This window comes from Oryctolagus cuniculus, chromosome 8, assembly GCF_964237555.1.
Source record: "Oryctolagus cuniculus chromosome 8, mOryCun1.1, whole genome shotgun sequence".
Lineage (NCBI taxonomy): Eukaryota > Metazoa > Chordata > Mammalia > Lagomorpha > Leporidae > Oryctolagus > Oryctolagus cuniculus.
The window spans coordinates 94,510,409-94,535,651 of NC_091439.1; the positions used below are offsets into that span (position 1 = coordinate 94,510,409).

General features: G+C 40.3%; 1 protein-coding gene across 1 annotated transcript in view; it reads right to left on the bottom strand.

Annotated features, from left to right (window-relative positions):
• Positions 1-1,049: 1,049 nt before the first annotated feature.
• The window catches only part of DCK (deoxycytidine kinase), a 29,047-nt gene continuing 4,853 nt past the window's right edge, over positions 1,050-25,243 (bottom strand). Inside the window, exons 2-7 of the mRNA XM_051819742.2 lie at positions 24,221-24,336; positions 12,698-12,891; positions 10,075-10,222; positions 7,105-7,220; positions 5,686-5,776; positions 1,050-2,909 (exon numbers count right to left, since the gene is read on the bottom strand). Coding sequence (XP_051675702.1) covers positions 2,883-2,909; positions 5,686-5,776; positions 7,105-7,220; positions 10,075-10,222; positions 12,698-12,891; positions 24,221-24,336 — 692 coding nt within the window. The 3' untranslated portion in view covers positions 1,050-2,882. The remainder of the gene's footprint in view (positions 2,910-5,685; positions 5,777-7,104; positions 7,221-10,074; positions 10,223-12,697; positions 12,892-24,220; positions 24,337-25,243) is intronic.

Here is a 25,243-nt window from a genome sequence, read left to right on the forward strand (position 1 = left end):
AAAACTTGTAAAATCCAAACTAGGTCTGTAGTTAACAACAATATTGCTTAGGTAATATACTATGGTACCTCAACTGTTATCACTCGGGCTAGCCAAGTGACGGACAACTTTTAGGAAATCTAAAACTATTTCAAAATATTTAAGGCAATGTTTTTCAGATGAAGGTTATTATTTACACTGTATTTTGTAAACACTTTATTTTTTCCAAACTTCTTTATTTGAAAGGCAAATTACAGAGAGAAGCAGATAGAGAGAGACAGAGACCCTCCATCTGCTAGTTCACTCTCCAAATGACCACAATGGCCAAGGTTGGGCCAGGCTGATGCCAGAAGCCAAGAACTCCTTCGGGGTTTCCCACGTGAGTGCAGAGGCCAAAGCACTTGGGCCATCTTCTGCTGCTTTCTTACATGCAGGACTCAAACCTGCGCCCCCATGTAATGTAGGTATTGCAGGCAGCAGCTTAACCTGATGCACCACCACTGCAGCCCATGGGTTTGTAAACACTTTAATGTTTTAACTTATCTACCAACTTTCTGGAGGTTGTAACATTTATTGCTCCACTTTAAAAACACTTTGAGACTCTGTTCTGTAAAGCATGACAGACCTAATTTCTGTTGGCTTTATATAGGCTCTAAGTTTCAGGCACAGCAGAAGAAAAAGTTCTGGATTAAGAAAATTAGTCTTGTACTATCAAGTAACTTTTTAGAAGAGCAAATTTAAAAAATAAATAAACGCTGATGGAAAGTAATATAGGAAAATACCCAAGAAATAAAACAGACCACTTGGCTCAATTCATGTTCCCACCATATCAGTACAGCTTTTGTTATCACAAATAAATAACAATGTATTTTTATTAGTCTGATTTAATTCTACAGATTAAAAAGTCATTAAACATTTTTAAAGGCTACTGAAAATGACTGAATTAAAGCCTCCCTTTAAAACATAATCAATGTAATTTATATAAACCATTTTCCCTCTTTTATTTTTGTAATTTTCTTCAATAATAAAATTTTAATTCTAAATAGATCAATGAATTACCTCCATTGTAGTTTATTAGATTTAAACTTATTTATTAACAAATATGTAAATAAGTAGACAAGTTCATGTATTTCAAACAAAAATTAACCAAAAACACACAGAAGAGACAGTTTAAATACTAATAGTAATTACAGATTTGAAATTAAGTCACTGTTTCAAAGATCAGTGCATCCAGACTGGCTAATCCAAAACATTGTCATCATTGAATAAGAAACAAAAAATAAAACATGACATTTGAGGAAAGAAAATGGTAGTTTCAAAATAAATGTGACTTTTTCCTTCATTCCAAAAAGCACACGATTTTTCTAAAACATGAAATAGAAATAAAGGTTAAATACAATGGAAGTATGCTACATACCTTAAAAAAAACTTCTTTAATCATACACAGAGCTAAGATGAATCTAAGCAGACTTTTTGTAACTATTCACATAGTAGTTTTAAGATTAAATAAGTGTGACATTAATGGAAGTTTCAACTTCCTTGTATTTTTAAACTTTATTTCCTAGTTCAACAAAAAATGATAATACTTTCATGATATATTACACAAAAAGCAAGAACATCTTTTATCAATAACTTCTCTGAAAGGAACAAAACAAAATAAAACAAACTATGAAGTGAAGAGGAACCACAATGCTCTCAAAGTAGAAATGTGTGATTTGTATGTAAACTTTAAAATAGCAGGCTACCTAATTAATCCAGACAGTACAAAAAGCAGTATGAGTCAGGATATAAGAGGTGGGACTAAACAGACCAAACTGCTAATAAGATAGTTCACGATGGCTTTACTTTCTGACTTCTAAGTATGAAGTAAAGAAGAAACAGTAGAGAAAAACTATACACTATGTTCCCTTAATAGTTCATATTCGGTAAGAAACTTAGAACAAACTACACTTCCAACTCAAATGACTTAAGGACAATTATAGATTAAACAAATCTTTCAACTATAATAATTTTCCATTCAAAAAGAATAGTCAGAGCCGAGATAAAACAGGTAGCAATTTTAAGCTCCATGTACACTGAATCTTTACACTTTTATATAACTTTCAGTTATCTATTAAGAAAGAGTTTCTCTTCAGTCCTCTAAAATTTCACATAAAAGGATAAGTGAAAGATTATCCTTATTACAAATGAGAAGCAAAGGTAGAGAAAATACTAAATGACTTAAGATGGGTTACCCCCATTGCCAAACTGGGAACAAAGTCAAACCTGCTCTACAAACATTTTTATAGACATATTAATAAATATCAGTGAAGTCATTAAATACTGAACTTGGACCTTATTTTCCACATAAATTAAGGTGGAATGAGAGGCATCTGATAAACATTTAAAATAAAACTTCAGAATCCTTATTACTGTGATTCCTTAAATTCCACTTTTCAACTTTTAATAGGTGCACTAATTTACATAGGACACACACCATTTACTATGTGACATTAAAGTTACCATTTAAGAAAATGGTTACCAGCAAAGTGAGAAGCACCATGACCAAAACAAAAAACAAAAAAATCTTCTGAGGAAGACTATGGGGAAAGATAGAATGGAGGCTTGGCCTTTATAAGGCACAAGTTAGGCACTATACTGATTCTAGAACCAACTACCTCCAGACTTCCTGTTGTGAAAGGTAACTAAATGTCATTTTAAACAAAAAAAAAAGGAAGGGAAAAAAATTAGAGAAAGAGGTCTTAAAGTTTTACATGAAATTCATTAAGACAATCTTTTTATCTTGGAACAAAGATGGTTAAAAACTTGGGTTTTCTAAAAAGACTTGCATGAATGTGGAGCTATGAAGACATACAAAGCTGAAGGATCTGGAACCATATGGTCACCTGTAGTCTTCAGTAAGATCACAAGGTTCCCAAAAATTCTCTGACCTGAGAAGACAAAAAAATATTAATGTAATTCCTTGACTAATTTGAAATATGAAGGCACTTCAAAAGATGAAATTAAAAGATGTTTATTTGGATACAAAATATATTTTAAAATTCAGGCATATTTTTCATTATATATATCTTTCATGAACATTCTGAAGACCCTTCATATCTAAAAATCATATTCAATTAAAAGTGTCTACCCAACAGTAAGTAACTCTGTACCAATGTCATATCATTTACTTTCCCTACAAATACTGTTACATACTTCAGTAGTAAAAGATGAATGACCTAAAAGATTAGGAGTTATTTAATTTACATCGGAATTTAAAAAGTTCTGGGGCCGGATTTGTGGCATAGTAGGTCAAGCCACCGCCTGAAGCACCAGCATCCCATGTGGGCGCAGGTTCGAGACCCAGCTGCTCCACTTCCTGTCCAGGCCTGGGAAAGCAGAAGATGGCCCAAGCTCTTAGGCCCCTGCGCCCACGTTGGAGACCCAGAGGAAGCTCCTGGCTTCGGATCAGCAAAGCTCTGGCCATTGTAGCACGGCCAGTTGGGGAGTGAACCAGTGGATGTAAGACCTCTCTCTCTCCCTGCCTCTCCTTCTCTCTTTGTGTAACTCTTTCAAAGTAAATAAATAAATCTTAAAAAAAAAAGAAAAAGTTCTAAAACAGTTGTAACATTAATTTTATAATCTATTCATTTAAATACCATGGACCACTGATTACACAGCTTTATTACTGATAATTTTAATAACTATAATAATTTAAAAAACTGAAAGTTAGACATGTAGTATATTTGTAATTTTTCTGAAGCATAAATGTTAGTATATGGGGAAAGTTATATAAGCAGTGAATAAATCTAGCGAACTGAAATACCACAATGCAAGACTCTTGTTCTCTACATATTCCAAACTACATAATGTCAAAAACCATTGCCATGTAAAAATATCTTAAAAAGATGGGGCCGGCGCTGTGGCGCAGTGGGTTAATGCCCTGGCCTGCAGCGCTCTCTCTCTCTCTCTCTCTGTGTAACTCTGACTTTCAAATAAATCTTAAAAAAAAATTTTAGGCTGGCGCTGTGGCTTACTAGGCTAATCCTCCGCCTTGCGGCGCCAGCACACCGGGTTCTAGTCCCGGTCAGGGCGCCGAATTCTGTCCCCGTTGCCCCTCTTCCAGGCCAGCTCTCTGCTATAGCCAGGGAGTGCAGTGGAGGATGGCGCAAGTCCCTGGGCCCTGCACCCCATGGGAGACCAGGAGAAGCACCTGGCTCCTGGCTTCGGATCAGCACGGTGCGCCAGCCATAGCGCACCAGCCGCGGCAAATGGAGGGTGAACCAACGGCAAAAAGGAAGACCTTTCTCTCTCACTATCCCCTCTGCCTGTCAAAAAAAAAAAAAAAATTTTTTAAAAAGCCAATTGCTAGCACTATCAATAAAAGTAAAAATAAATAAAGTGAAATAATTCTTAGTAAAATAAATGTTAGGTAACTTGAAAAAGTGCTTTACAGATTCAGTTGATAGTTCTAAAAAGACTGACAATTTTATTTAATAGTCTCAAGTTACTTTTTTTTTTTTTTTTTTTTTAAGATTTACTTTAATCATTTGAAAGGCAGAACTAGAGAGGAAGAGACAGATCTTTCATCTGCTGGTTCACTCCCAAAAAATGGCTACAATGGTCAGGACTAGGCCAGGCCAAAGCCAGGAGGAGCTTCATTCGGGTCTCCCACATAAACACAGGAGCCCAAGGGACCTGGGTCATTTTCTACTGCTTTCCCAGGCACATTAGCATGGAGCTGGATTGGAAGTAGAGCAGCTGGGACTCCAAATGGCACCCACATGGGATACCGGCACTGTAGGCAGTAGCTCTATCCATTACACCACAACGTTGGCCCCTTAAGTGACTTCTATCCTATATTTGTAACATTATCAATGGTAGGAACACATCACTTAAATTTCAAATATGCTTTAGTTTATATTGGGAAAAACAACCATTTGCTATTGTATTTTGTAAAACGTTTGAGATCAAAATTCTTGAAATATATCCCCTATGAATGTCATCACCCTATTACAGTAAATAGCAGACACTTCATGACAAGACAAAGAAAAAAAATCAGCTTTTTCTCAAAACCAAAGAAAAAAATTGTGACTTCTTCTTTAGACCATAGATCACTAAGTTAATTAACCAGAGTACAGGGATAATCATTGCACAATTCCCCTTACTATTCTTTTAAGTGTATATCAATAGATTATCTCCCAGTTCCTTTATCAATATGTGTAACCAACTCACTTAAAAGAACAATCAACTCCCCATTATCTGGGGAGATAAATTAACACTAATTAAGACAATGACACAAATATCGGGCAATGTCAATTCATCCCTTGTGATCTAATGAAACGAAAAATAAATCTTTTATTCTCAAGATTTCAGCTTAGAACGGAAAGAGATCCATATCTTACAGCTTTAAATAGCTTCCATACGGAATCTCATAAAAAAAAAATAAACTCAACTTCACAAGCAGTTCACTGTTAAGATATCTAAATATTGGTGCTGTGGAAAGAATGGTCAGTAAAGGAAAGGAAGTAAAGGATAAAGAAGATCCTTATTTTAGCGCAGGTCACCAAGCTGGAATTTAAAGTCAGAACAGTCTAAACAATCTAAAGTACTTTTCACCTCTTCACTGTTTCTTAACCCAACTTTATGTAACCTTTTCTATTAAAAAATTTCCTTTAGTAGATTTCTTTAGAGATGACAAATCATCTAGTTTTTGTCTAACTATACCTTTTCAACCAGACTTTCATGTTTGTCTTTAAAGTCTTCATTAACATCCAATGTTAAGATAGGTACCTCCTGTAGATAATCAAAGTTGGTTCTGTTTAAAAAGAGATGAACAAGAAGCCGGCGCCGCGGCTCACTAGGCTAATCCTCCGCCTAGCGGCGCCGGCACACCGGGTTCTAGTCCCGGTCGGGGCGCCGGATTCTGTCCCGGTTGCCCCTCTTCCAGGCCAGCCCTCTGCTGTGGCCCGGGAGTGCAGTGGAGGATGGCCCAGGTGCTTGGGCCCTGCACCCCATGGGAGACCAGGAAAAGCACCTGGCTCCTGGCTCCTGCCATCGGATCGGTGCGGTGCGCCGGCCGCAGCGCGCCGGCCGCGGCAGCCATTGGAGGGTGAACCAACGGCAAAGGAAGACCTTTCTCTCTGTCTCTCTCTCTCACTGTCCACTCTGCCTGTCAAAAAAAAAAAAAAAAAAAAAAAAAAAAAAAAAAAAAAAAAAAAAAAAAAAAAAAAAAAAAAAAAAAAAAAAAGAGATGAACAAAATAATCAGAAAATATAAAAAATAGAAACAATAAAAACTTGTATCTTAGGAAAATCAAAATATTTGTCAATCATTTTACACTAAAGTTACCCTGCAAGTATTCATCTGACAGCTCCTTCTTCCTCATTTAGATTTACTATACATATTGGAATTCAATTTATAGGTTAAAAAAATATATAAAACAAAGCATTCTAACGTGATTCTAGTCAAAAACAAACTAAATAACAAGTAGGAATTTTTGCATTTTGGATAAGAAAACTGAAGTCCAGAGGTCATTCTGTACACACTATTGAGATTGCACTTAAGTCACAATCTGACTAAAGACAATCTACACTCTCAACAACCACGCTATACTCTCTCACACCATGCTCGAAGAAACAAATCTGAAATATATTACAATGATCGCTCCTTATACATAGGAGCAATGTTCCAAGACCCCCACAGATGCCTAAACGTACAGGTAGAACCTAAGCCTATATTAACTGTTTATTCCTAAAACAAATACACAAATGTAATGGCTTTTTCATCTTAACCAACACTTATTATGCACTGTGGGTATAACTTTTGTAGTCTGCAGAAGACTGTATCTTAAAATTCTTTCTGAAAGAATATTTAAGTGACATAAACAGATATATTCCTACTTTATCATTTAAAGTAAAAACTCAATATATTATACTGTCAATGAGTACCACTGGGGTACGTTAAGTTACAAAAACTTTAAGGAAACAAGATCTCATTGCAATCAAGATAATCACATCTACACCTAATTTTCTGGGAGACATCAATAAATAAAATTACTAAATGGAAACTTTTACATGGTGCCAAGCATTAAAATGCAATAAAGGTATTCAAAATGAACAGTAACCAAGAATAAGGAGGTCTTACTTCAGTGTCCTATGCAAGAGCCAGCTTTCATGTTTATAATGAAGTTTCTCTAAATATTCAAGAGGAATGCCTTGCTCTTCATTTCTTCCACGTAAATATATTCTATTCAAGCATTTCTAAAAGCAAGCAACAAAAGAGGGGAGAAAAAGAAAACAATTATTCTTATCTGCTGCAATCAAAATGTTGCTTTCTAGTGCTCTTCAGTTATGCCAACCACAGACTACTTACTGCAAGATCAAACACTTCACTTCTCTTCCTTTCTTTTTTCAAAGATTTATCTATTTATTTGAAAGGCAGAGTTACAGGGAGGCAGAGGCAGAGAGAGAGAGAGAGAGAGAATATCTTCCATCCAGTGGTTCACTCCCTAAATGGCTACAAAGGCTGGAGCTAGGCCAATCCAGGCTAGGAGTAAGGAGCTTCTTCCGCTAACAAAAATGACATGCATAAGATTATGGCAACATAAAAACTGTGCTTCCAAATCTACTTTCTCTTTTCAATAATTAAGCATTCTTTTAACCAAAAGACATCATAAACAAAACTAATTTAGGCTGGAAGTTATGGCATTTATATTTTATTTATCAGCACTTCTCTTGTTACTCTTTTTTTCCTTATCTCTTTTTTTTTTTTGAAAGACCGGACTCTATCTGCTAGCTCACTCCCCAAAATACCAGCAGTGAAACCAATCCAAGTTTCCCATGTGGGAGGCAGGAACTCAATTACTTGGGTCATCATCACTGCCTCCCTATAGAATCCAGGTTCTCTGTGGGATGCAGGTGTCCAAACAGGTGACTGAATTACTAGGCAAAAAAATGCCTGCTCTCCTTCTTTATTATTTAACAAAGAAATTTTAAAAAAATCAGAAACAATGAGAATGCAAGCATTAAAGCCGGAAGACTTCTTACTAAATATAATCTTATTATTTATTTTATCTATTTTATCAAAAGCAACCAATTGATCTTCTGAATTCATTACATAATATCATGTATAAATATAATACCTATTACAACCTATCATGAAAGGCACATTTTCCAGTGAGCTCATTTTTTTTCTTTTTTTTTTGACAGGCAGAGTGGACAGTGAGAGAAAGAGACAGAGAGAAAGGTCTTCCTTTGCCGTTGGTTCACCCTCCAATGGCCGACACCGCCGGCGCACTGCAGCCGGTGCACCGCGCTGATCTGAAGCCAAGAGCCAGGTGCTTCTCCTGGTCTCCCATGCAGGTGCAGGGCCCAAGAACTCGGGCCATCCTCCACTGCACTCCCTGGCCACAGCAGAGAGCTGGCCTGGAAGAGGAGCAACCGGGACTGAATCTGGCGCCCTGACCAGGACTAGAACCTGAGGTGCTGGCACCGCTTGGTGGAGGATTAGCCTATTGAGCCGCGGCGCCAGCCCCAGTGAGCTCATTCTTATAAACGAAAATGGCAAGGGTCCTCTAAGTCTCTTCTAGAACATAACTGTCATTATCCATTCATTCCAAGCCATAACAACTATAAAAGATTCTGGAAATGGACCTCCATTAACTTCACCATTCATTTAGCAAACATTTACCAAGTTCCCACTACAAACACAGACCCTGTTCTAGGCACTGGAAATTCAACAGTAATTAAAACACCCAAAGCTCCACCTCATGAAGTCTATATTCTAGGAGTTGCTTGAACAAATTCCTTACTGTGATGGAATGAGAGAGCCTGCAAACATTAGGAAGAAATAATGAAAAATAAAATTTAAGTGAGGAAGAACAGACAAGAGCCTAAAAGAGTGACTTCCAAGTCTGGGCTTCTAGTGTCCTGAGAAAGCAAAAGACTTCCACCTATAGTTATATGTTTGGAGGTAGATAACTAGAGGGTGTGGAGGATGGTGTGTGGAATTAAATTGCCTTTGCTACATGCCACTGAAAGGATTTCTAACTTTTTTAAAAAGATTTTTATTTATTTATTTGACAGGCAGAGTCACAGAGACAGAGAGAGAGAGAGAGAGAGCAACAGAGAGAGAGGTCTTTCTTCCGTTGGTTCACTCCCCAAGTGGCTGCAATGGCCGGAGCTGCGCCTATCTGAAGCCAGGAGCCAAGAGCTTCCTCCTGGTCTCCCATGCGGGTGCAGGGGTCCAAGCACTTGGGCTATCCTCCACTGCTTTCCCAGGCCACAGCAGAGAGCTGGACTGGAAGAGAGCAACCAAAACTAGAACCACTGCCCATATGGGATGCCAGCTCCACAGGCAGAGGACTAACCCAGTGCGCCACAGCGCCGGCCCCAGGATTTCTAAATATTACTTAAAATTTTCAATGAAGGGGCTGGTGGTGTGGCATAGCAAGTTAAGCCTCCACCTGTGACACTAGCATCCCATCTGGGCGCAGTAAAGTTGAAGTCCAGCTGCTCCATTTCCAATTCAGCTTACTGCTAATAAGCCTGGGAAAGCAGTGGAAGATGGCATAAGTGCTTGGGCCCCTGCACCCACGTGGGAGATCTGGAAGAAGCTCCAGGCTCATAGCTTCAGCCTAGCCCAGACCAGGCAGTTGTGGCAATTGAGGTGTGAACCAGAGAATGGAAGATTTCTCAGGGCCAGCGCTGTGGCGTAGTGAGTAAGGCTGCCACCTGCAGTGGCAGTATCCCATATGGGCGCCGAGTCCCAGCTGCTCCACTTCCAATCCAGCTCTCTGCTGTGGCCTAGGAAAGCAGTGGAAGATGGCCCAGGTCCTTGGGCCTTTGCACCCGCATGGGAGACTCAGAAGAAGCTCCTGGCTCCTGACTGGCCCAGCTCCAGCCATTGCAGTCATTTGGGGAGAGAACCAGTGGATGGAAGACCTCTCTCTCTCTGCCTCTGCCTCTCTGTAACTCTCTGCCTTTCAAGTAAATAAATAAATCTTAAAAAAAAAAAAAAATGTTTCTTTCTCTGTAACTCTGCCTTTTAAATAAATAAAAAAAATAAGTTCTTAAAAAAACTTTTTCAATGAAACAAATTTTTATTGGGTCTTACTTCTGGAGTAGCTCGAAGATAAATGATTCCATCCAATTCAAGGTTCTGGCCAAATTGGTTATTCATCCAGTCATGCCAGTCTTGATAAATTGTCCACTCCGTTTCATTCATGCAGTCAGATTCATATAAATTAGATGCAAAAATATACCTGAAAGAGAGTCTTCATCAATATAGCTTATCATTTCAAAAAAACCACAAAAAGAGAAAACATATCTATTAAGTGGACATGAAACATTTTCCTGTGGCATACAGAATCCTTGGAAAGCTGAAAAAACTACTCTTTCCAACAATAGGAAGTATGTTCCTGCCAGTCATTCTCAAACTGTGGTCTGGGGTTCCCTGGAAGCCCTTGAGATTCTTTCAGAGGTGTTATGAAAGGCCAGATGATTTCTAATACTACTAAGCTTCAATCAGAAGAATTTATCAAATAGAATTTATCAAATTTATCAAATTGATTCCATCCAATTCAAGGCTCTGGCATAAATAGCATAAATGAAAGCTCAGCAGTCTTTAACTGAGTCAAACATTAAGGAGATTCACAAAAAATGCATAGACAGAGACTGAAAAACAAAGACCTTGCATCTGGTAGTTCACCCTCAAATGGCCACAACAGCTGGGGTTGGGCTAAGCCAAAGCCAGGTGCTCAGATCTCACTACAGGTCTGCCACGTGGATAACATCCCTGAAGGTATTAAGCCACCACCTATTGTCTCACAGGTACCACATTAGCAGGAAGCTGGAATCAGAAGCAGAGCCATACTTGAACCCAGACACTCTGATAATGGATGTAAGCATTCAAAGTGGGATGTTTGTTTGTTTGTTTTTTGACAGGCAGAGAGAGAGCACAGCAGAGAGCTGGACTGGAAGAGGAGCAATCGGGACAGAATCCAGCGCCCCAACTGGGACTAGAACCCAGTGTGCCAGCACCGCAGGCGTGGATTAGCCAAGTGAGCCGTGGCAGCGGCCTCAAAGTGGGATCTTAACCACTGCATCAAAAGCCTGCCTCCAGGCCGGCGCCACGGCTCACTAGGCTAATCCTCTGCCTGCGGCGGGTTCTAGTCCCAGTTGGGGTGCCAGATTCTGTCCCGGTTGCTCCTCTTCCTGTCCAGCTCTCTCTGCTGTGGCCCGGGAGTACAGTGGAGAATGGCCCTAGTCCTTGGGCCCTGCACCCGCATGGGAGACCAGGAGAAGCACCTGGCTCCTGGCTTCAAATCAGCGCGGTGCACCAGCTGCAGTGGCCATTGGGTGGTGAAGCAACGGAAAAGGAAGACCTTTCTCTGTTTCTCTCTCTCACTGTCCACTCTGCCTGTCAAAAAAAAGGCCAGCGCCGCGGCTCAATAGGCTAATCCTCCGCCTAGCGGCGCCGGCACACCGGGTTCTAGTCCCGGTCGGGGCGCCGGATTCTGTCCCGGTTGCCCCTCTTCCAGGCCAGCCCTCTGCTGTGGCCAGGGAGTGCAGTGGAGGATGGCCCAGGTGCTTGGGCCCTGCACCCCATGGGAGACCAGGAAAAGCACCTGGCTCCTGGCTCCTGCCATCGGATCAGCGCGGTGCGCCGGCCGCAGCGCGCCGGCCGCGGCGGCCATTGGAGGGTGAACCAACGGCAAAGGAAGACCTTTCTCTCTGTCTCTCTCTCTCACTGTCCACTCTGCCTGTCAAAAAAAAAAAAAAAAAAAAAAAAAAAAGCCTGCCTCCAAAAGTATGTTAGTTGTGCTAATATGAAATGGGTTTTTTAGTAGTAATTTTAAATAACAATAAATTCTTTTTTTTTTCTTTTTTTTTTTTTTTTTTATTTTTGACAGGCAGAGTGGACAGTGAGAGAGAGAGACAGAGAGAGAAAGGTCTTCCTTTTGCCGTTGGTTCACCCTCCAATGGCCACCGCTGCAGCCGGCGCACCGCGCTGATCCGATGGCAGGAGCCAGGAGCCAGGTGCTTTTCCTGGTCTCCCATGGGGTGCAGGGCCCAAGCACCTGGGCCATCCTCCACTGCACTCCCTGGCCATAGCAGAGAGCTGGCCTGGAAGAGGGGCAACCGGGACAGAATCCGGCGCCCCGACCGGGACTAGAACCCGGTGTGCCGGCGCCGCAAGGTGGAGGATTAGCCTATTGAGCCACGGCACCGGCCTAAATAACAATAAATTCTAAAAACATAAATCAGAAAGGCCCGAGGACTCATGAATAATAATACATATGGAAAGGGGTCATGAGACCAACAACTTTTGAGAGCCTCTCTCTGAGGTAACTTTGGAGGTCAAAAGAATGTTGACAGGCCGGCTCTGTGGTGTAGCAGGTAAAAGCCACCGTCTGCAGTGCCAGCATCTCAAATAGGTTCCAGTTCAAGACCTGGCTGCTCCACTTCTGATCCAGCTCTCTGCTATGGCCTGGGAAGGCAGTAGAAGATGGCCCAAGTCTTTGGGCCCGTGTACCCAAGTGGAAGACCCAGAAGAAGCTCCTGGCTCCCAGCTTTGGATCGACCCAGCTCTGCCCGTTGCAGCCATTTGGGGCATGAACCAGTGGATGGAAGACCACTCCCTCTCTCCTCTCTCTCTACCTTTCAAATAAATAAATAAATTTAAAAAAAATAAAAGGCTCTAAACAGCCAAATGCAAGCCATTTATTTGTACGTACCTGTCGCTATACACTGATCGTTCAAAAAATAATACAGGGTTCTCTGCATCCTTGAGCTTGCCATTGAGAGAAGCAAGCTGAGCTCGTATTCGACTGAGACAGGCATATGATTGGAAGGTGAAAGACCATCGTTCAGGTTTTTCATACATCATCTGAAGAACATTCCCACCACTTTTCTGAGACGTTGTTAGTTCCTATTTTGAATTTAAAAAAGAAAAGTTAATGCTCAATAGGGTATTTTAACTTTAAATAGGCTCAAAAAAGAGAAGTTGGATAAACAAAAGTATCATGATTAGCAAAACCAGGGTGATTAAGCCCCCTTCCTCTTACTACATCATTCAGGTTGCTTGAAGTCTGAAAGAATCCTTAGTTACTTCTCAGAACAGTTTACAAACTAACCTATTATTTACAAGCTAACCTATTATTTCACTCAAATGGGACTTTTAAAGATTGAATTAGTTTCAGTGGTTGAAAGCTATTAATTTCACATAAACTATTTGGACTTATATGTTCTTTTTAGAAATGGAAAAAAACAAACAACACTGTGCTTCTACTTCCTCTTGGCAAAAATCAGAGCCAAGTCATACTCACCTCCATCAGGTGGAATACGCTCTCCAGTTTATCAGCCCCCATCATTCCCTAATGATTCTCTAACAAGCCTTACAATAGGGTTAGTTACCAACAAATCCTTCATAAGTTGAAAATATCCTATGTTGAAAATGCATTTAACACTCCTGAACTACCAAACCTCATAGTTCAGCAACACAGTACACTATAGATGATTGGTTGGTCACTGTCTTATCTTAGTGCCTGAGCGCTATGGCTTGTTGCCACTGCCCAGCACCACATAAGTATCATAGTACATACTGCCAACGTGAAAAATTCAAAAAAAAATTCAAAACTTGAAATACAATTTGAACTGAATATGTATCACCATTGCACCACTGTGAAATTGTAAAATTAGTAAACTGAACCATTCTAAGTCAGGAACCATCTGTACTGCTTAGACTCCAGGTCCCTTAAGGCACTGAATTTGTAACTTTAATCTTCTATATAATAAAATAGATCCTGGGACCGGTGCTGCAGTGCATTAAGTAAAGTCACCGCCTGCCGTGCCCACATCCCATAGAGGCACCAGTTCAAGTCCTGGCTGCTCCACTTCCAATCCAGCTCTCTGCTATGGCTTAGGAAAGCAGCAGAAGATGGCCCAAGTCCTTGGGCCCCTGCACCCACGTGGGAGAGCCAGAAAAAACTCCTTGCTCTGGGCTTTGGATCGGCTCAGCTCCAGCCATTATGGCCACTTGGGGATGGAAGACCTTTCTCTGTCTCTCCCTCTCTCTTGTCAGTAACTATGCCTCTCAAATTAAAAAAAAAAAAAAAAAATTAAAAACAATGCTCTTTATGTTAATATGCAATGGGCTTATTAAACTGATTTTTAAATGAATTAATTGGGGCCAATGCTGTGACAAAGCTGGTAAAGTCACCACCTGAGACACTGGCTCCACTTCTGATCCAGTTCTCTGCTAATGTGCCTGGGAAAGCAGAAGATGACCCAAGTGCTTAGGCCCCTACACCCACATGGGAGATGCCCAAAAAGTTCCTTGCTCCTGGTTTCAGATCAGCCCTGCTCCGGCCATAACAGTCAATCTGGGGAGTAAACCAGCAGAAGAAAATCTCCGACTCACACTCTCTCTGTGTAATTCTGATTCTGTGTAACAATGACTTTCAAATAAAATAAATTGTTAAAAATAAATAAATCAGTTGACCTGTCCTCACAGGTCCCTATGGTGCACAAACCACTCTTCACCAGTCTTTTTTGTAATTTAAGAGCTACAGTTTCCTTTAGTCTTGTGTATTTATTATCAAAGAAGAAAATATTATGGTTTAATTCCTATTCTCAATCCTAGTCCAAATAAGCACAACCTGAAAATTTATTGGGAATTCATGCTCAACACAGGTGTTCCTTGAAAAACAAACTCCAGAAGTATTAATATTACAACTGTCCTCAAAGTTTCTGTTAAGAACCAAAAAACCATGCAAACGTACGGCACCTTGAGGCAAAGAACCACAAACCACAAAATTAAGTCAATCTTCTTCGAAACTTAGAGGAAAAAAAGGCATAAAATGACAGGATACAAAGTCAACAGTTGTTATGTTTAGAAAATATTGAGAAGACTATTATTTGAAATAGGATTCAGTGAGTTGCCTTCCCAAACAGCTTACAGAATAAATCTTTGTTAATTTAATTATATATTTTCCGTATGGGCCATCAAAGAAGGAGGTACCTTCCTCTGAAGGGAGAGAACTTCCACTTAGACTATGGCCTTGTCTAAATAAGATCGGAGTTGGCCGGCGCCACAGCTCACTTGGCTAATCCTCCGCCTGTGGCACTGGCACACCAGGTTCTAGTCCTGGTTGGGCCACTGGATTCTGTCCCAGTTGCTCCTCTCCCAGTCCAGCTGTCTGCTGTGGCCTGGGAAGGCAGTGGAGGATGGCCCAAGTGCTTGGGCCCTGTACCCGCATGGGAGACCGGGAGTAAGCACCTGGCTCCTGACTTCAGATCGGCATGGTGCGCCAACCACAGCGCACTGGCCGTAGCAGCCATTTTGGGGGGTGAACCAATGGTAAAGGAAGACCTTTCTGTCTGTCTCTCTAACTCTGTCAAATAAATAAATAAATAAATAAATAAGATCGGAGTTGGCGAACTCAAGAGGCTTCCATAGCCTTGGCAGCTCATGACAAGAGCCTTGGGTGATTACTGATGCCATAAATAAGAGTGTCAATTGTTAAATCAACAACAGGAATCACTGTGCACTTATTCCCCATGTAGGATGTCTGTCCTTAATGTGTTGTACTATGTGAATTAACAGCATAACTAGTACTCAAACAGTACTTTATACTTTGTGTTTCTGTGTGGGTGCAAACTGCTGAAATCTTTACTTAGTATATACTAAATTGATCTTCTGTATATAAAGATAATTGAAAATGAATCTTGATGTGAATGGGATGGGAGAGGGAGTGGGAGATAGGATGGTTGCGGGTGGGAGGGAATTTATGGGGGGGAAAAGCCGCTATAATCCAGAAGTTGTACTTTGGAAATTTATATTTATTAAATAAAAGTTAAAAAAATATACTTTCCACTTATTTGGCATTCTCCAAGGAGAGGATATTTAATACAATTAAACTTTTCCAGAGAAATGAAGGTAATCAACAAAATACTTTTGAAATTTAAAAAAAATTATTTGAGAGGCAGAGACAGAAGATAAAGAGACAGAGAGAGTTCCCATATACTGATTCATTCTAAATGCCCACAATATCTAGGTTTGTACTGCAGCCAGGAACTCAACCCAGGTATCCCATGAAGGTGGCAGGAACTCAATTACTTGATCCATCACTACACTCCTACTGATGCAGGCAGGCAGACAGGATAAAATTGATTCGATTTGTAAGCAGGAGACCATGCCTTAGTCTTACCCGCTCTGTGATCTCATGCCCCTACAGACCCCACCTGTAAGCCCACCTGTCAATCAGACTACATAACCACTCCCATCGGGGAGTAAATAAAAGGCCTGGAACACAGTAGGCCCTCCCCTTGTTGCCCTGCAGGCACTGGCCTTTGGGCCATACACTCACTCTCTGCTTTCCTGCCTGCATGCTTGCTCCATGTGGTGAATAGCCTGCTCTCCGCCTAGTATGGACCCAACTTAGCTTCTAGATCTCTCTTTCTCCCCTAAATAAAGCTCTCACTTTCCTGTGCATTTCTCTCACTGAATAAAAAGCTTAAGAACTTACCATCTTGTCTGGTTTATTTGAGTCAGTATTCAGAATTCTTCTCTGAATACATGACAAGAACCCACAGGCTTGTTAACATTGAAAATTATTAATAAGCAGGACAGTATCACTACCACCCATGTGGGTGACCTGCAGGGTGTTCACAGCTCCTGGCTTTGGCCCAGTCCAGCCTAGCCTTGGCCTTGTTGGGCATCTGGGAAGTGAATCAAATCATGGGAACTCTCTTTCTCTCAACTCAGAGGATCAATTCTGAACCACTACCAAATTATGAAAAAAATCAACTAGTCCTAAAAACAAATACACAAATTAAAACTGAATAAAAATTCTGCTACAGAATTTTACAGCTTTGAAGATGTTATTTTTTGTCTCTCTCTTTTTTAAAGACTCATTTTATTTATTTGAAAGGCAGAATGACAGGGAGAGAGGCAGAGGCAGAGAAAAGAGATCTTCCATTGACTCATTCACTCCCCAAATGGCCACAATGGCCAGGACTGGCCCAAGCCAAAGCCAGGAGCCCAGAACTTCATCTGGGTCTCTCACATAGGTGGCAGGGGCCCAAGTACTTGAATTACCATCTGATGGTTTCCCAGGAACATTAGCAGGGAGCTAGATTGGAAGCAGAGCAGCCAGAACTTGAACTGGTGCTCAGCCAAGGGATGTCAGCATTGTAAGCAGTAGCTTGCCGTATCTCTTAGTTTAATAGTGTACTAACAGGGGCCTGTGCTGTGGCATAGTGGGTGAAGCAAAGCTCCCGCTGGTGCAACCAGTTGGGGAGTGAACCAGCAGATGGAAGACCTCTCTCTCTCTGCCTCTCCTTCTCTCTCTCTCTGTGTAACTCTTTCAAATAAATAAATAAATCTTAAAAAAAAAAAAAAAGCCAGAAGTAAGCAATTAAATCAAAGCTCTGAGACTAATTAATAACATAAATCATCAAAGTATATTATATTGAAGACTTATTTTAAATAATAAAGATTGGTAATCACATGGATGGGGAATTTTAAAGATCATCTTTTCAGAGGAAGGGATGAAGGGGGAGGGAGAACAGACTAAATAATCTTTTTAGGCGCTCTGTTCCATTTTACTCAAAATTGGTAGTATCAATAGCATAGCAACATTTCAGCCACTAGGTGGCAGGTGAAAAAAATAATAAAAAGCAAAACTAAGCATGCAGGTGCATATTAAGTTACCAAGGGAAGAGATCACAAACAACAGTCCTATTCAACAGCTGCTAAGAAATGTGAGCAGATGGTTAACATCCAAGTAGAACTGGTCTTGCAAGAGTTGGGTCTGAAGACATCCACTTCTCATTTTTGACAGTTTTCTAACAAAGCTAAGATTTAGATAGTCCTTGATTCACATTATAACCACAAAGAACAGACCAGGAAGGACTCTGAGAAAAGGATCTAGGATGAAATAAGAAAATACCACTTCTTAAATTTAGTGCAGGTCCATGGGGCTGGCATTGTGCCATAACAATTCCCACTGCTCCATTTCCAATCAAGCTCCCCACTAATGTTCCTGGAAAGGCAGCATAGGATGGCCTAAGTACTCAGGGTTCTGCACTCACATAGTAGACCCAGATGAAGCTCTTGTCTCCTGGCTTTGGCCTGATGGCCCAACCTTGGCCATTTCAGTCATTTGGGAATGCACCTATAGATGAAAGATCTCTGTCCCTCTCCCTTTCTCTCTTTCAAATAAATAAATTACTTTAAAAAAAAAAAAATCTAATGTCAGTCCAGACAAAAAGAACAATCTCAAATACAAGCAAAGTCACCCAACCAACCACTGTCACATACAACCTTACCCCCAAAAACAGCATCCTCACACTATCTGACACTCTACCCAGAAGTGCAGGAGACCAACTATAGTATAGTAGTCCACAATATACACAAAGAAACTACAGCTACCAACCAAAATAATATGCATCTAAATCATATCATCAAAATCATATCATGGAGTTATGACAGATTTATAGTGAACTATCCAGTGAAAGAATATTAATAGGATCATCAGCATGCTAGTTACAAACAAAGGCCAGTTAGGCATTCTGATTCTAGTACATGGAAAGAAAATGCCCCAGTTGATAAACATGAATATCAGGTTCATGAAGCTGGGGCTGGTGTGTGGTACAGCAGGTTGAACCATGGCCTGCAATGCCATATCAGAACACCAGTTCTGAGTCCCAACTATTCTGCTTCCATTCTAGCTCCCTGCTAATGTGGGCTGAAGTGATCCAAGTACTTGAGCCTCTGTCATCCGTATGGGAGCCCAGATGGAGTTCCAGGTTCCTGACCTTGGCCTGGCCTAGTACTGACCATTGCAGTTATTTGGGGAGTAAGCCAATGGGTGGAAGATCTCTTTTTCTGTCTCTGTCATCCATCTTTCAATTAAATAAAATAGAATCTTAAAAAAAGATTCACAGGAAAAAAAAAAAAGATTCACAAAGCCATCATGTCTTAAAATGAAGACACATGCACGAATGTGTCACAGCTTCATGACATCAGCCATTAATATATCTACCTAATTCCTCTGGGCTCTGATTCCAAGTTCAATATACAATCATCTTATTTTAAATTAGTTCTCAACATATAATAATTCAGTGTTTTCAAAACTTACCTCTGCAACGTAATGAAAGAGTTCAATATATTCCCAACACTAACAGTGATTCATCAGCAACAATTTTTAACTGGGAGGCATCTCACATATTTAAAATCCCAAGGGATCTCTTATTATTTTAAAACATATCCAAACTCTTCAGTTTCTTAAAAGTTCCTTCCACTAGATGAGAATTACGCCCTAACAGAGAATGGGTTTATATAAATTCAGTGACTCTGACAACTACATTTTGTCTACAAATTAAAATTTTTGACATTTTGGGTTTTGTTGATCAGTTTCTGTGCCCCTGTTTAACGTGAGGCACACTGAGTTTAAAGAGCAGTGTACTGGGACCGGTACTGTGGCTCAGTAGGTTAATCAGCCACCTGTGGCACCGGCATCCCATATGCCGGTTCTAGTACCAGCTGTTCCGCTTCTGATCCAGCTCTCTGCTATGGTCTGGGAAGGCAGTAGAAGATGGCCCAGATGCTTGAGCCCCTGCACCCACGTAAGAGAACTGGAAGAAGCTCCTGGTTCCTGGCTTCAGATTGGCTCAGCTCTGGCCATTGCGGCCATTTGGGGAGTGAACCAGCGGATGAAAGACCTGTTTCTACCTCTCACTGTCTGTAACTCTCTCAAATAAATAAATAAAACATTAAAAAATAAAAGACCAGTGTGTCAACACACCAGTTATTCATATGAGTTGGAAGCCTGAAACTAAAACTAAGAATGGATACTAAAGCTAAATGGAGGTCACCTGGTCCATTCAGGTTACCACTTCCCTCTATATTTGACACTGACTTAACATGAATGCCTTCAAAAAGCCAGAGGCCCCTAGACATACTTTGGAAAGCAGTAATGCCGAGAGGGAAGACAGATGACCCAAAGGTAGACTTGACAGGCATTTCACTAAAGAAATCCAAATGGCCAATATACACATGAAAAAGAATGCAATTATCATTGGGGCCGGCGCTGTGGCGTAGCAGGTAAAGCTGCTGCCTGCGGTCCTGGCATCCCATATGGGTGCTGGCTCCTGGCTTCAGATCAGCGCTGCTCCAGACATGCGGCCATCTGGGGAGTGAACCAGCATATGGAAGATCTCTCTCTCTCTCTGCCTTTCCTCTCTCTGTGTAACTGTGACTTTCAAGTAAAATAAATAAATCTTTAAAAAAAAAAAGAATGTTAATATCATTAACAATTAAGGAAATCAAATCTAAAAATATAAAAGTAAAAACTCAGAACGATAAAGTGTAGATACGAAGCAAAACAAAATTAATGTTGGTAAAGATACTAAGAAGAGCTTGACTGCAGTAGAGTGCAAATGAGTCTATCACCTTGGAAGACCAGAAGCATATCCCACTACCCAGGAATTTACTTCATGTTCCTAAAGAAATTCTTGTGTATGTGTACATCAGAATTCATGTTCATGACAATGCTGCTTATAAAGTAAAAAAAAAGCCTCAAGGCACAGAATGGAAAGACAGTGAACACAAACATGATTGAATACTATACAGCAATGAAAATGGACAGACAAGTTGCATGCAACAATATGAACAAATTTCATAAAATTATTAAGCAAGAGAGGAGGAATATAAATAGTATGATTCCATTTATATAACATTTAAAAACAGACTAAATTATATTTCTTAGAGACATGTTCATGGATGGTCACATTAATTTAACTTTAACAATTTATTTATTTATTTATTTAACAAGCAGGGTTAAAAAGAAGGGAGACAGAAAGTGAGAGATTTCCCATCACTAGTTCACTTCCCAAATGGCTGCAAAGGCCAGGACTGGGTCAGGCCAAAACCAGGAGCCAGAACTCCACCCAGGTCTCCCATGGGGGTGGCAGGGGTCCAAGTACTTGGGCTGTCTTCTGCTGCTTTACCAGACCCATTACATTAGCAGGGAGCTGGATCAGAAGTGGAGCTGCTGGGACTCAAACCAGATCCAACATGGGATGCCAGATTCATAGGCTACAGTTTAACCCATTCTGCCACAATAGAGGCCCCTGGTCATTACTTTTATAGAAAGCAAGAAAACTTGTATTACAAGAATAATAGTGATTGACAGTGATTACTTTAGGGGAAGAGCATTACCCTAGGGAAAGAAATGTGGTCAGGAAAGGGCAAAAAGGGACTTCTGGAATAATGTTCCATTCTTGATCTGGATGATGGCTTGGGGCCGGCACTGTGATACAGTGGATCAGGCCATTGCCTACAATGCCTGTATCCCATATGAACACTGGTTCTAGTGCCAGTTCCACTTCCAGTCCAGTTCCCTGCTAATGCACCTAGGAAAGCAGAAAATGATGGCCCACGTTTGGTCTCCTGCCATTCACATGGGAAACCCGGATGGAGTTCCCAGCTCCTGTCTTTGGCCTGGCTCGGCCCTGGCTGTTGTAGCCATCTGGGAAGTGAAATAAGGGATGGAAGATCTCTGTCTCACCCTTTGTAATAAATCTTTGAAAAAGCAAAACAAAAAGACCACGAAGATGTTCACTTTAAAACTGTTCTTCAACTTGCATGTATGTTTTATATATTTTTGTATAGCTATACATCAATAAAAAATGTTGAAATAAAGCAAATAAATTAATTACTTCAAAATTCTACTTATAGCGAACCCTATCTTTCCCGAAATTTCTGATATGAAATACCAACTTCTTAAGCAAATAGGGGTCCAAATGAGAGGGGAAGTCCTTTTAAGATTAGCCCTAGATATGCAAAGGATTAGAGTATACACTGAACTGGGAACCAGGCCTAGAGTTAACTACAACTGGCAAATAGAGAGAATATGTGAGAAAATATTTTTGGTCAAAACCACATATACTCAAAGTCCTCATTTTAACTCTAGTGATTGCTCCTTGTTTATGTTACTTAAATTTCAATTACTCTATTATTCCCAGAAATCTTCATACCAACAGCTACACTTTTAAAAAAAAAGTTTTTGCGTTCTCTTGTCCTCCCCAGATCAATGTAAATGTCTAGCACACATTTTCTTTTTTAAAGATTTATTTTATTTATTTGAAAGAGTTCCAGAGAGGTAGAGACAGAGAGAGGTCTTCCATCTGCTGGTTCACTCCCCAGATGGCTGCAACACCGGAGCTGCTCCAATCCAAAGCCAGGAGCCAGGAGCTTTTTCCGCGTCTCTCACGTGGGGGCAGGGGCCCAAGGACTTGGGCCATCTTCTACTGCTTTCCCAGGCCATAGCAGAGAGCCGGATGGAAGAGGACCAGCTGAGACTAGAACCGGCGCCCATATGGGATGCCAGAGCTTCAGGCCAGGGCATTAACCCACCGCGCCACAGCGCTGGTCCCACACATTTTCATTTTTAAGGTATCTACTTCACTGCTTCCCATTCTCTTTTCTGAAGAAATGAAAATCTTAGTAATCTCTCTTTCTCATATACATATATAAGCAAAACTTATGCTCTAAAAAAATAAAACTCTTTTTTTTCTCATTTGTAATACAGAATGGCAAAGTGTTGGGAAATTGAAAATTATGCTACAGTGAACACATGGCAAGAAAAAGTATAGCACAAAGAAATGAGGATAAAGGATTGGTGCTGTGGCATTGTAGGTAAAGCCACCACCTACAGCTTTGGCATCCCATATGGGTGCCGTTTCAGTCCCGGCTGCTCTACTTCCAATCCAGCTCCCTGCTAACATACCTGGGAAAGCAGTGGAAGATGTCCCAAGTACTAGGGCCCCTGCAGCCACGAGGGGAGACCCAGAAGAAGCTCCTGGCATCTGGCTTTGAATGGGCTCAGCTTTGGCCATCACAGCCATTTGGGGAATGAATCAGAGGATGGAAGATCGCCCTCTGTTTCTCCCTCTCTCTCTGTAACTCTACCTTTCAAGTAATAAATAAATCTTAAAAAAAAAAAAAAGAAAGAAAAATGAGGATTAAATAATTTTCTCTAAGACAAAGGCTTGAAAAGTAAACTAATAAAAGTTATTGGGTAGATTTTTTCAGTTTCTGTTTTTCTTGATTGTTTTTAAGCAAAGGAAAAATGTCATTCAAGCAATTTAACTTTCAATTAGATTTTTTTTAAAAACCTTTTAAATAATTTTTTGAACTTTTAAAGATGTTTTAAACTTTACATAGATGCAGTGAAATGCATAAATCTCAAATGCATAGCTTGATAATGTTTCCAAGGGTACTACAACGATTTCATGGAAAATGGAACTAAAAGCTAATTTGGGGGGCCTGGCACAGTGGTGTAGCAGGTAAAGCCACTGCCTGCAGTATAGGCATCCCACATGGGCGCCAGTTCCAGTCCTAGCTGCTCCACTTCTGATCTAGCTCTCTGCTGTAGCTTGGGGAAGCAGTAGAAGATGGCTCAAGTCCTTGGGCCCCTGCACCCATAAGGGAGACCTGGAAGAAGCTCATGGCTCCCAGCTTCAGACAGGCACAGCTCCAGCCATTACAGCCATCTGGGGAGTGAACCAGTGGATAAAGACCTCTTTCTCTCTCTCTCTCTTTCTCTCTCTCTGCCTCTTCCTCTCTACAACTCTGCCTTTCAAAAAAAATGAATAAATATTTAAAAAAAAAAAGCTAATTTTGGCAGAAAAGAATCTGAAATCCACGCAATATTCTCATAATATGCATTTTCGGGCTGGCACTGTGGCACAGCGGGTTAACGCCCTGGCCTGAAGCGCCGGCATCCCATATAGGCGCTGGTTCGAGACCCAGCTGCTCCACTTCCAATCCAGCTCTCTGCTATGGCCTGGGAAAGCAGCAGCAGATGGCACAAATCCTTGGGCTCCTGCACTCACATGGGACACCCAGAAAAAGCTCCTGGCTCCTAGCTTCGGATCAGTGCAGCTCCAGCTGTTGTGGCCAATTGGGGAGTGAACCAACGGATGCAGAACTCTCTGTGTGTAACTCTTTCAACTAAATAAATATTTAAAAAATAATATGCATTTTCTACAAAATTTTTAGAGTACCATATATATGTGTGCATATATATATACATATATATACACATAAACATATATATATATATCTCCATGTTACTGCCAGGATGAAGCAACATACTTAAAGTTAGATTTGAAAGTCTTATTTGAAAAGGCAGGAGTAAAAAAGAGATTAGATACTCTGTTCCTCTATTACTTAAATTTTATTCTCATACCTCAAATTCATCTTGAGTACTTTGAACATTGCACCATCTGGCTACAGGTTCAGGAACCACTTCCCAGTCTTCGCAGACTTGTTTAAGAATATTCACAAATGTTGACTTCCCTGCAGCTGTTGTAAGAAGAATGGCAAATTTGAGAAAGAGAACTTGTGAAAGGGAAAAAAAAAAAAGGTCAACTAATCATGAACTTTTACAGGATTTATAATAACAAATAATTCAAAACACAAAAGCAAAAAACCCCATTCAACTTCCTGAATTTTTTTAGATTTTCTTTTTAATGAAAACAGAACTCAATTTTTGTTAAGCATATTTGTTTGTTATTACTTTTAGTTTAGCTAAATCATGAAATTAAAATCCTGGTGAAATTCTAGGTAAGACGTTATGGCAGAAAAAAAAAAAAACAAACCCGACTCTTACATTGACTATCCTTAGATAATTAGACAACTGCTCCACATAATCAGTTGTGTGATCTGAGGCAAGTCCCTGAACCTCTGTTTCCTCAAAATACAATTACATGTGCTCATGCAAACTGTTGTGATGAAAGTAACTATCCCTACCATGATAGGCATTTCAGGATCTTCCATTTTCAGAAGTGTCCTCTCTACTAGCTCCATTCTCACTGGACACAAACAGGCTCATTCTTATCTATCTAAAATCAATTAACAAACAGCCATAAAATCAATATAAAGATTTACCTAGGACCTCAAGTTTTAGAATGGGAAACAGTATGTTTATTATATAACATTAATAGTCACTTTGACTAACAGAAACTTTAAAAACATGTTTGCAAAGCACTTCTCACAAACAGTCATGTTCTCTCAGCTTCATTTTCACGGTTCCATGCCCAGTATACTCTACCAAATTTAAAAAGAGAGACACACACGTGCTCATGTAAGTGACATACTTTACCCTGATCATTCATCAGTTTATGAGATATCTAGGAGGAGTAAAAGAAAATAGACCATGTGTAATCAGGACATACTATGTTCACTGTTTTAAAATTATCCAGGAATATAT